The 11412-nt window shown below is 50.9% G+C and overlaps 1 protein-coding gene across 1 annotated transcript; it reads right to left on the reverse strand.

Annotated features, from left to right (window-relative positions):
* Positions 1 to 405: 405 nt before the first annotated feature.
* Nhlh1 (nescient helix-loop-helix 1) lies at positions 406 to 4103 on the reverse strand. The gene is made up of 2 exons (XM_075987550.1): positions 3918 to 4103; positions 406 to 1176 (listed from the first exon to the last, which is right to left on the reverse strand). The coding sequence occupies exon 2, from the start codon at positions 1002 to 1004 to the stop codon at positions 603 to 605; it is 402 nt and encodes a 133-aa protein (XP_075843665.1). The 5' UTR covers positions 1005 to 1176; positions 3918 to 4103; the 3' UTR covers positions 406 to 602.
* Positions 4104 to 11412: the final 7309 nt, after the last annotated feature.

Genomic DNA, 11412 nt, shown 5'->3' on the forward strand with positions numbered 1-11412 from the left:
GCTCCTAGAGGAGGCAAGGCACTCACTACCAAGTAAGATCTGAGGTCTATATAATTCTAAGCCTCAGGAGTCAGATAGGAAAGGAAGGGCAGACTTTTTCTATAACCCCTGGCTACCCAGGAATCACCTCACTCATTTTTCTGTCCCTCGAGCCCATTCCTCTCCCAGGCATGGCTGGAGAAGTCTGGGACTTAGGAACCCTCTCCTCACTCCCCCACTGGTCATTTCCCCTTTGGATTCGGATGCTGAATCCCACCATTGCCAGAAGAGAATTTGGGTCTAGGGTCTCTGAAAACTTGGACATAGGGCAGAAGAGGCAGCAGCTGAGCAGAGGCTAGGGTTAGTAAATCCAGCAAGGGCTCCATTCTGACCACTCAGGCAAGCAGCTCTGATCAGCTAGGCCTTAAGAACTCTCTGAAAGAACCCGTGAGAGCATCCCTCACAAGCCTAGGTCAATGAAAAGAAACCGGCCTTCAGGACCAGCGGTGTGAGCCCGGTCCTCTGGGATGGGAAGAAGACAGCCATAAGTAATGCATGGTGGCAGGGATCTCAGAAGAGGCCCCAGGAGGAGGGGAGAATCCAGGGTGGGAGGCGGGCTGAGTTCAGACATCCAGCACGTGATTCAGGTAGGAGATGTAGCAGATGGCCAGACGCAGGATCTCAATCTTGGAAAGCTTCTTGTCTGGGGGCAGAGTGGGCAGCAGTTTGCGCAGCTCGGCGAAGGCCAGGTTGAAAGCTTCCACGCGGATGCGTTCTCGCGTGGCATGTGCTGTGCGGTACTTAGCCGTGGCTCGGCGCCGGCGTCGGCGCTCCTCCCGGCTCAGGTGCTGCAGGTCTTTGCGGCCAGCCTCTCCGAGCTCTGTGCTCCGGACCTGGCCCACTCCGGGATCCCCCGACCCGGCACCATCCGGGCCCGGCCCGCCCCCACAGTCGCTAAAGCCCGACTCGGTCTCCGAGTGGGTGGGAGGTAGGTCCAGCTCCATGGTGTCAGAGTTGAGCATCATGATGGAAACCCCCAGCCTAGTGAAAGCCGGATCACCTCCCTACCCTTCCCTCTCGGAGCTTGAAAACGGGCTGTGGGAGAGGCAGTAAGGATCTGGAGTGCTGGGGTCCACCACTTAGCTCACGAAAGCAGAGTCGCTTCAAGGTTCCATGGTCAGGATTCCAGCCTGGAGCCTGAAACAGAAGAAGAATTAAGAATTGACTGCTGAGTGGGGTGAGCGGCTCAGAGCTGGGAGAAGAGTTGGAAATTTGGAGTCAGGGCTGTCCAAGGTTAGAGAGACCAGCAGGCAGAAAAGAGTGAGAGGAAAAACAGGAAAGAGAAAGTTCTGGGAAAGACACAGCAGGCACCGTAACACTAAACAAGAGAAATGAAGACCTAGAACCGCTGACTTCCTAGAAGAAAACAGAGGGGAAACCTTTCGAAACATTGGACTTGGCCTTCATTTTTCTTGACTATGTGAACAGAAGCATAAGCAGAAAGAAAAAAATGTACACCAAACGTAACTGTAGCACACTAAGAACAATTACCACAGTGAAAATTCAACCTATGGAATAAGGAAGCAGTCACAAACCATATATCTGGTAATAAGTTCATATCCAGAGCATATGAAGAAGTTCTTAGGCAAGTGTGGCAGCATATGTCTGTGTAGCCCCACCATTCAGAAGACTGAGGCAGGAGGATTGTGAATTTGAGACTGGATGCATAGTGATACTCAGTCTCAAAAGAGGAAAGTCAGAACAATGAAAATATTGCAAAACTTCATTTTGAAGTGGGAAAAGGGCTTGAACAGACATTTCTCCAAAGATGATGCACAAATGGCCAACGTGCTTATGAAAATACATGGCATACCACTGGTCACTAAAAATGCAAATAAAAATTACAGTAATATCACCTCTCATTCACTAGAGATAAAACAACAAAAACCAAAACAATAGAAAGAAAAAAACCTAAAACTCAGTCAATGTTGACAAGAATGTGAAGAAATAGGAACCCTTGTTTATAAGACCGTAGAGCAGTACAACTGTTGTGGAAAACAGCCTGGATGTTCCTCAAAAACAACAACGACAGAAAAAAAAAAAAACACCTGAAACTGGAAATACAGTGTGTTCTAGCGTTCATGAGATATTGGCACACCCATGCTCATAATAATAGCAGAAGCAGCTCAAATGTTCACCGGTGGAGCAGTGGATAAACAGAATGCAAATATGATGTATACATTATAGATGTATACATCTCTATATAAACATAAGTAAATATAAAATTATATGAATATGTAAGTATAGCTTCGACTAGGAAAGGACTCCTGTCATACTGCAACGTCGATTAAACCTTGAGGACATTATAAGACAAGTACTATCGCTCTACTAGTTTAAGTCCCTAAAGTCGTTTAATTCATAAAAAGAGAAAGTGGAGTGGTGGCTGCCAGGGGTGGAGGGAAGGCAAAGGGGAGTTGTTCTATAAGGATCATAGAATTTCACATTCAAAAGATGAAAAAGTTCTGGAGATCAGTTCCACATAAAAGAATATACTTAACATTCTCAGGCTCTACCCTCATTTGCTGTGACTGCAAATTTTGTTGTGTGTGTGTGTAGGTTTTTTTTTGCCAGGTGGGAGCTCACATAATAATAAATAAGGGGAAAGACAGAGAAATAGCCCCAAGGGAAGTTGGTTATAATTCTAGCCCTTTCCCAGTAGTGAGGGGAGGACTGTTAAGCCTTGGCTTTGGGACCCTCTGTCCTCTTGTTCCTTGCTGGGGAGAGGAAGCAAACACAGAGACTGGCCATTGTTGCGTGCGCTGGGATATATGAAGCGTGGTACAACTTTATCAGCACCACCTCTGGAAACATTAGGTCCTACCACCCTGCCCATCAGGACCACCGAACTCCCCAGCTCTGTCCTTAGCACAGCCCTTGCCATTTCATGGCCTCTTGGAAAGCCTTCAAGGTAGACAAGGGACACTCACCCACAGCCTGCAACACGGTTGGCAGAGGAGGACACAGGAAGTTTCTTGGAGCTACCCTTATGGAGACCAGCTAAGTTTGCTTGTCCCAGAATCTCTTTCACAGTGAGCTCAGCCTTAATAGAAACAGAGGTACTGAGACTCCTTCCCAGTCACCATGCCCCTCGTCCTCAGCCCTGGCTTTCCAGCTGACAGACAGTCTCACAGGACTCACTCTTTCTCCGAGGCTTGCCCCCGCCCCACCACACAGAAGACAGGTTTAAGACCAGAACAGTTACACGCCTTTTAAGGGGACACTAGACCACTAGCTTCTGATGACGAAGAGACACCTACACACCAACCGCACCATAAAACAGAAGCTGACTAAAGCTGAAATTATGAACAGGGTCCAAAGAAAGAAAAGAGGAGAGAAATAGTGTGGGGTGGTGGGAGAGCAGTTCCCAGTAGTCCATAATTCCCCACTCCCAGGGTGGGCTGGAACCAAGAGTTTAGCCTTGAAGTTCCCAGTGCATCTATTACAACTGGATTCTTCCCTGACCAATCCCTATGTTCCCACATCCTCCATCGCTCTCTGATGCCCTCCCTTTCTCTCTCCTGCTCCCCATCTGTCACGACCCATCTCCACCTGCCCCTCCCTTCTCCCCACCTCCAGTCCTGGCAGCAGCTTCTATTTTCCCATCAAGTCTTTTTCCTCCATGTCTGGTCTCAAAGTTTCAGGCTCCGAGGAGCAGGGACGCAACAATTCCAAGCATCCAAGACAGAAATTCCCACCCTACTTCTTCGAACTGCATTTGACAGAGGCTGCACAAAGAATCCAAGAGAACGGGGGGGGGGGGGGCAGAGGCTGAGGCTGAGGGAGACCCAGCTAGGGGAAGGTTTTGGAAGGAGGGGACTTCTACCAGAGGTTGGGAGTGGCATGCCCACCCTTCCTTCCAGCCCATGGTTTCCCCTTACCTAGAAGGACTCTGCCAAAGGATCCAAGCCGGCGGACGAGGGGGACAGTGTAGAGTGTTCCAGTCTCTTCCGGCTGCTCAAGGCTCATCTGTCTGCAAAGTTAGTGGTCAGTTCCTAGAGCTCTTAGGGATAGCTTGTTGTGGCAGAACAGGCTCCAGGACGGATGAGAGGGGTACGCATGGTAGAGATGTAAGGCCTAGCCAGAAGGGGGGTCTTACTCAAACACTGGAGTCACCCACACTCATACACTCATACACACACTCATACACACTTACAGACACATACACACCTGTACTGGCCCAGCCTTATGTGTATATATATATGGAGATACACACACACCCCCAGCTCGCCATTGGCTGGCCCAGGCAGCCCCCTCATCAATATTAAACAGCCAGGCCAGGCAGCCATTGGCAGAGGGATCTGGGAACCCCTTGGGAGCTGGGGGCGGGGGCTGGCCCTGAGGGGGGCGGGGAGTGGGGGAGCAGGGACATCTGTTCTCCATGCATATTTCATAAGCAAGAAATAGAGAGCTGGGGAAGGGGTGGGGCTGGGGCGAGAGCCAGGGCAGGGCCACAGATGAACCCCCTCAGTCTCTGCACTAGAAGGAGTAGGGCAGGGTCTCCACAGAAGCTGGATTTAAAATAGTTCTATTCTGAGTTCCAGAGTGGCGTTGACTGCCCCTTCTCCCTAATCTCCCTTCCCCTGGGAAGAAGGCTCTCCCTAGTACTAACAGCGAAACTATGAAAAGACTAAGAGACTAAGACGTGGAAGAGGACCTGAAAGTCCTCCCTGTATATAAGTTCCCATACACACAGTATGCACAGTTGGGCAGGCTGCTCCTCGCTACTGTCCAGGTTCTAGCTCTTGTCATCCCGGGACTCAAGCACCCCATTCTCCCACTTACCCCATCACCAGGCTGGAGTGGGGTCAGATTCTAGATAGAGACCCCTTCCCCCGAGGAGTTATTCTAGACTGGTCAGCCCAAGCTGATCCACAGGGAATCAGGGACTTGGGGGAAACTGGGGGGGGGGGGCTAATAGGAGAGGAAGGAGGAGATCCAAGAGAGGCGGAACAGAGATCGGAAGGACTCTGGGAGAGGAGGGCAGGGCAGTCCAGGCTGCCCGAGTGTGCAGACCATCAAATGAGCATCAAGAAAAGTAGATACAAAATCATGTGCGAATGAGCACTGATTACGCTCACTTCGAAAGCTCAGCCGCCTCCAGGATCTGTGCCTGTGCGTATGCGTGTGTTTGTGTCTGTGTGGGTGTGTTGCAGGGTAGCCTCAGAGGGGAGCAAGTTTCTGTGGCTGAGAGAAGCACAGAGAGCAGTGGGCTGGGTTTCAGCGTGGAAATTCTCCCATGTACTCAGCTGTAGGACGTTTCCATTGAGCCTCGGTATCAGAAACATACCATGGCTGGAGAGACCCCAGACACAGTGAGCGACAGCGAAAGGGGCTCTGTTAGTGCACGACCTTGGGCAAGCAATGACCTTTGGGCCTCAATGTCTGTTTTCTTTAAGATGGGGTAAATTATAAACTATTCAGGTTGCCATGGAGATCAAGGGGGATAATGCTTGTAATAAGCATAGACCCTAGTAGGAGCCCACGCTGTGGGAGGGATTCGCCACTTCACTGTACCTTCTCAACCTTTTTCGGGCTTTCTCCAGGGTGAGGCCTTCCCTATAGGGAATCCTATAATTCCTCCCCAAGCTCACCCTCCTCTCCCCACCCCCAAGGCCTGGGAGGTGCCAACTCCCACCTGGGCAGGCCCAGACAGGTGCCCAGGCGCCAGCAGATGGGCTGAGCTGGAGGGGAAAGAAGGCCTGAAGAGGGGGTGGGGGGGGCAGGGGATCAGGTGGCGGTTTGGTTCTTGCATCATCATTGCCATGGTGCTGATTAAAAACCAATCTCTACCTAATGAGCCCCCAGCAACAACAACCCTACTTCCACCACCCTCCCGCCCTCCAACCCATCTAAGGAGTGGGGAGCCCGAGACTCGGAAGAATGGGCCGTGGGAGGGATGAGAGGAGACAGGGAGAAGCAGAGGAAAATGATGGAGAGTAGAGGAGATGCTGAGACGTGGGGAGACATGGAGAAGAGGGAGGATGTAGTCACAAGGTGACAGAGACATAGGGGAGACAGAGGTGGAGAAAGAGGGTGGGGTCAGGTTGCCAAGTCTTTGCAAGAAAAGAAGAGGGAAAAACTTGGGGGGGGGATCTGAAAAAAGACTGTTATGGAGATTCAGGTGTGGAAGAATGGACTCAGGAATGGGAAAGTCTGAGAGAAGCCGCAGACAGAAGGGAGAGGTAAACAAGGGGAAAGCAGCAGACAGTTGTAAGGAGGAGAAAAATCATGGGTGATAAGGTAGGGAGACACAATCGTCAAGTGTTAAAGTGTCACCAAAATGGGGGACCCAGATCCCAAAGGGTAAGGCATTGAGGAACACAGGAGCAGAGTCTTGAGAGACCACAGAGCAGAAAGGAATGATGGGGCGGGGAAGGGACACTGGAGGAGGCAGCCAAGCTCCTGTTGCCAGCCTCCCCCCTGCAGGCTATTTAGCTCAGATACTTTCAGCCCTGCAAGCCCTGTCCCTGAAGCATTCAGCCCTAGCTGTCCCACGTGCTCTGGGGACTATTTCTTCCTCCTCTGCATCTGTCATCCCAAGATCTTAGGCTCTGGGGAGCCCCAGTCCCAGGCCTCATACAGGAATTCGGTTTTTACCTTTTAGGGCAGTAGCTAAAAAGACCACAGGCAGGTAGTAAAGAGGAGCTAACAGCCTAGAACCATAGAAAGCACTGTGTCTACTCAACCTGGAGTCTGTTGGACCTGGGGCCAAGTCCTCGTGACCTTGACAAGTCACATAACCTTCAGTGGATTCATTGCACAGTCTGTAACATGGGCATAATGCTGCCGTCTCTACAGGGCTGTTATGACACCCAATGAAACAGTTCGTGGGAGATCGCTGAGTGAACTGGGGAGTGTTCACCCCAATTCTCTACGTATGCATGGTGGTTAAAAGGATATAGGAACTTTCATTCACATATGTGTGTAAGGCAGTCTGACTGAGGGAATCTGAGGTAAGCTCTCCATGTTGGAGCTATGGGTGCACGTGCGTGCGTGCGTGCGTGCGTGCGTGCGTGCGTGCGTGTGTGTGTGTGTGTGTGTGTGTGTGTGTGTGTTTGATGTTTGTATAGGGCTATCTTCCCTGCAAGGAAGTCAAGAGGAACAGGCTTTGGGGATGGAGAAAATTATTATATCTTTGTGATTTATTGTTATTTTGCATTATTTATAGGCATCTACTTTTTCAGGCTATGGATCACAAATTTCGTTCTATCCTTAGGCAGGCTATGAGGTTCTGAGGGGAGGAGGGAGTTTGGAGGGTAGGTTAGACACAGGGGCTGGGGCTGGTCCTTGAGGGTGAGGGGAGGGCCTGGAGAAGCTGGGAAGCAGTGGGCTTGGCAGGAGAGGGGGTGACATATGTAGGGAGCCCTGGGGACCCAACCAGGCAAATGGCTGGCAGGGAGAGCAGACAGTGTTAACTCTTGCTGTGCTGCACTGCCTGACCCTTTCCTGAGAGTGGCTGGGGTTGAGGTGTCATTTTGTCAGCCGCTGGAGGTGCGTTGGGTCACAGAGACAGAGGCAGGCAGGAGAAGCCTGAGTAGAAGATGCTGTCACTTGGAAATGGCAGGAGTGCTTTAGTGTGTCTTCATCTTCCAGTTTCTGTTCTTGGTTGCCACATGGCTTCCGTCAGTCTTTCTGCCTCTACCTCTCTGTGCCTCTAGAAGGTGACAGCGGGTCTCCACTCTGGCTAACCACACAATCTGTCACTCTCTGCGCTGCCAGCCCAGCTGGAAGCCCCCCCCTTCTCAGCACCCAGCCCAAGCCCTCTGCCCCTGGCCCCCTAGGCCTTATCGCCTTTGTCTCCTAAGGCGGCCTCCCCTTTCTTCTTCCTCTTCACTCACCTCAGAGCCCATCTCCAATCTCATTACAGTCTCAGCCTCCAACCACTGTACCCCCAACCCCCAGCCTCCTCTCTTCCCTCCCCCACCCATCTGTCTTCCCTGAAGCCCTCCTCTTTGTGTCTTCCCATCTGTCACCACCAGCACTGGGCCTACTCCCCTCCCGGCCACACCCGCCTGGCCTTTCTCCCCTTGGGCTCAGTTCCCTCTCCCTCCCCTTCCTCCTTAGGCCCTACTAGGAAACCAACTTCCCCTGTTTCCCATCATAATCTTGTTTTTCCAGGATGTCTTCTCTCACTTCACGTTTTAATTCCATCCCTCTGACTTGTGAGTTGGGGGAAGAGCGAGGACTCCAGGGTCCCAGCCCCTAAGCTCTGAGCAACCACTTAGTTGGGACAGAGGATGGTAATGTTGGCTCACAGTTGCATCACCTCAGGTGAGTGACTTCTCCTCAGGCCCCCTGAGATGACCCTCCACTCTTGCTCCACATTTCCCAGTGTTGGCCCAGGGCTTACACGGCCCTTCTGCACCACAGGAGGTGAGGCTCTCATACCTTCTGAGTGTGAGTTCATGAGAAATAAAATTTTATCCAGAAGCCCATTGGGACCCTGGCCTTCCACGGGCTTCAGATTCTCCAGCGTAACCGCAGCCTTCTCTTTTATTTCTTCTATTTCTTTTTTGTCCTTCCTTTCTCCTTCCTTCTTCTACCCTCTTTCTCTCACCTTCCCTCCCTCTCCTCCTCCCTCCCTCCTCCCATTCTTCTTCTCTCTCTCCCTTCCTCTTTATTTCTTTTGAGGAAATGAAGCCACATTTATCAAATTTCTCCTGTTCCTAGGCTAGGGACAATAGTGTCCCTTTCTAGAGTAGATCCTTATGCTATCTTGAGAGTTCATGAATTGATCGTTTTTTTCAAATGGTCCTTGCCCAGAGGAGCTTAGGGAAAAGGAAGAGGCTAGAACCCCAATTGTTCCTTCACGGAACCAGACAGAGCCAGTATGGACTAGAGACTACACTCTGGAGAGAACACTGGAGCCCGGAGAAGGGCAATGCTTCTCCCGGTGTCACACAGGCCGCAGACCGTCCCACAACACGAGGCTCCTCTCCACTGGCCTTTGCCCTCTGAACTCGGGTAGAACCTTTTAAGACTGATCTAGTGCGGTGCACACACAGTCTTGCTGGGTTATCTTGCGCCACGTCCCTTCCCTCCATCCAAATTTTGGAATCTTCAAGAAAAGATGCAATGTCTCTTATGCTTTTACCATGGGGGACAAAGCAGCTCCCCGGTAGCCATGCTCAGCAAGCGTTTGTTACTGCCATGGCTGCCGGCAGAGATACGAGGCATGTTGTAGTTCCCCTCAGACTCCCGTTTATTGGAGGACCCTGTGCAAGCAGCATCACTCCTCCGGGCTAGCCTCCCCTGCTTATCAATCAAATGAGCTGAGCCTCCGAACATGGCGGCACATGCTGGTATTTCCAGGACTCGAGACACTGAGGCAGGAATGGCTGGTTTGAGGCTAACCTGGGTTTAAGACTCGGTCTCAAAAAAGAGGAAAAAAAATACACATGATTTCCAAGGTCTTAGAAATTCTAAGTCCCTGGATGCAGAGAGTATGGGAAGAAGCAAAGGGGAAAAGGAAGATGCCACATAGTATGAAAATGCCATAATGAAACTCGCTGCTTTGTATGCTAACCTTAAAAAAAAAAAGTTGGCGGGGCTGAAAATTGTTCAGCAGTTAAGAGCACTGGCTGTACTTCCAGAGAACCTGGGTTCAATTCCCACCACCCACATGGCAGCTCACAAGTGTCTGTAACTCCTGTTCCAGGGGACCCAACACGTTCACATAGACATACATGCAGGAAAAAAAAACACCAATGTACATAAAATACAAATGACTAAATAAAAAAAGTAAAAAAAAATTTTAAAGATTTTTTTTATTTATTATGTACACAGTGTTCAGTCTCCATGCCTGCAGGCCAGAAGAGGGCACCAGATCTCATTACAGATGGTTGTGAGGCACCATGTGGTTGCTGGGAATTGAACTCAGGACCTCTGGAAGAGCAGTCAGTGCTCTTAACCTCTGAGCCATCTCTCCAGCCCAAAGTAAAAAAATTTTAAAAAAACGTTGGTTGTGGCACACTCCTTAAATTCTACCTCTCAGAAGCAGATAGATCTCTGTGAGTTTGAAGTCAGCCTGTTCTACATAGCAAGTGCCAGGCTAGCTGGGGCTACAATAGTGAAACCCTACCTCAGATCTAATGAATTTCCCTCAAGGGCAAAAAGTTCTATTGAGTAAGATGGGATTTCAGTGCAGAGCACCAGAATACAGACCAGAGAGATGGCTAGGCCAGCGAGAGTGCTTGCCATGCAAGCCTGGCCACCGAAGGTTGATTCCTGGGTCCCATGGTAGGAGAGAACTGGCTCCCCAGAGTTGTCCTCTGACCACACACATGGTCTGACATGTGCGTGCACATCGGTACACACAAAAGTAAACATCTCTTCCTAGAGTGTGCTTTTCAACAACCACCAAGATGTTAAAAGGAGAAAACAGCATCTTTATTCAAACAGACTGGAGAAGACACTGGCTGGAGGGAGGCCTCCTGGTTAGACTTGAGGAATAAGGTGTCACCGTGGATAGACAGACTGGTATCGAGGCATAGGGAGTCATTCACTCAACTTTCTACCTGGACTTGGAGAGAAGGGCTGATACGAAGCTAACAAAACGTAGGGTGAAAGAGAAGCCCTGGGGGAAGGGAAAGGGCTAGAAAATGACACATTTCAGAAGGCTCAGACCTTCTAGGGGACAAAGGAGGACTAAGGGATTATAATAAAAGTGGGTCCTAAGATGCTGTGGGCCACTTGGTCTTCAGGGCACAAAGGGTAACCTCTTGAGAGGCCAGCACACTGGTCTGAGAGAGGGAGCGGGTCTGGGAGTCTCTGAGGGTCGGTCTTGGTGGCCATGTTCCTTCCATGGAGTCTGGCCTGCAGAGACCGTGAAGAACTGGGTTCTGAGGTTGCTGGCAGGGGGCGGGGATAAAGAATGGTGCGACCGGAGCAAGGCAGCATGGAAGACCGATGAGCTCGTAGTCTGTGTTCTTCCCTAGGAGCGGGAAACATCTTGTCCTCTTTTTTCCTGCCCAGATCCCTTGACTCTGCCCAAGCCTCTGCTTCTCTATTTAGCCCCCTCTCTGGTACCCAGCCATGTCCCCGCTTCCTGAAGCTGCCAGCAGGATGAGGGAGTTTACTGCTCTGTCCGCTGGGAGACCTGTTGGCCAAGGGAGGCATGGAGCCGGCCCAGCCGAAGGCGGCAGCTGTGCTCAGCTCCCACCAGTGCCAGCACAGCACACAGCTTTTCCAGCTCCAACTGGGGGCTGGCAGGGGGGCAGCAGGGTATATTTCCTATCTCAGAACCCTGAACATGTTTCCTCCAGGGAGCCTGGAGAGAAACCTGGAGGAAAATCATCTCTTCTCAGCAGGATTCTCGAAAAGGTAAACAGCTCAACCAAGGAACGGTGTCTGGACTGTGCAAACACCGGCTTT

The sequence above is a fragment of the Microtus pennsylvanicus genome, chromosome 10 (genome assembly GCF_037038515.1).
Source record: "Microtus pennsylvanicus isolate mMicPen1 chromosome 10, mMicPen1.hap1, whole genome shotgun sequence".
NCBI classification, from domain to species: domain Eukaryota; kingdom Metazoa; phylum Chordata; class Mammalia; order Rodentia; family Cricetidae; genus Microtus; species Microtus pennsylvanicus.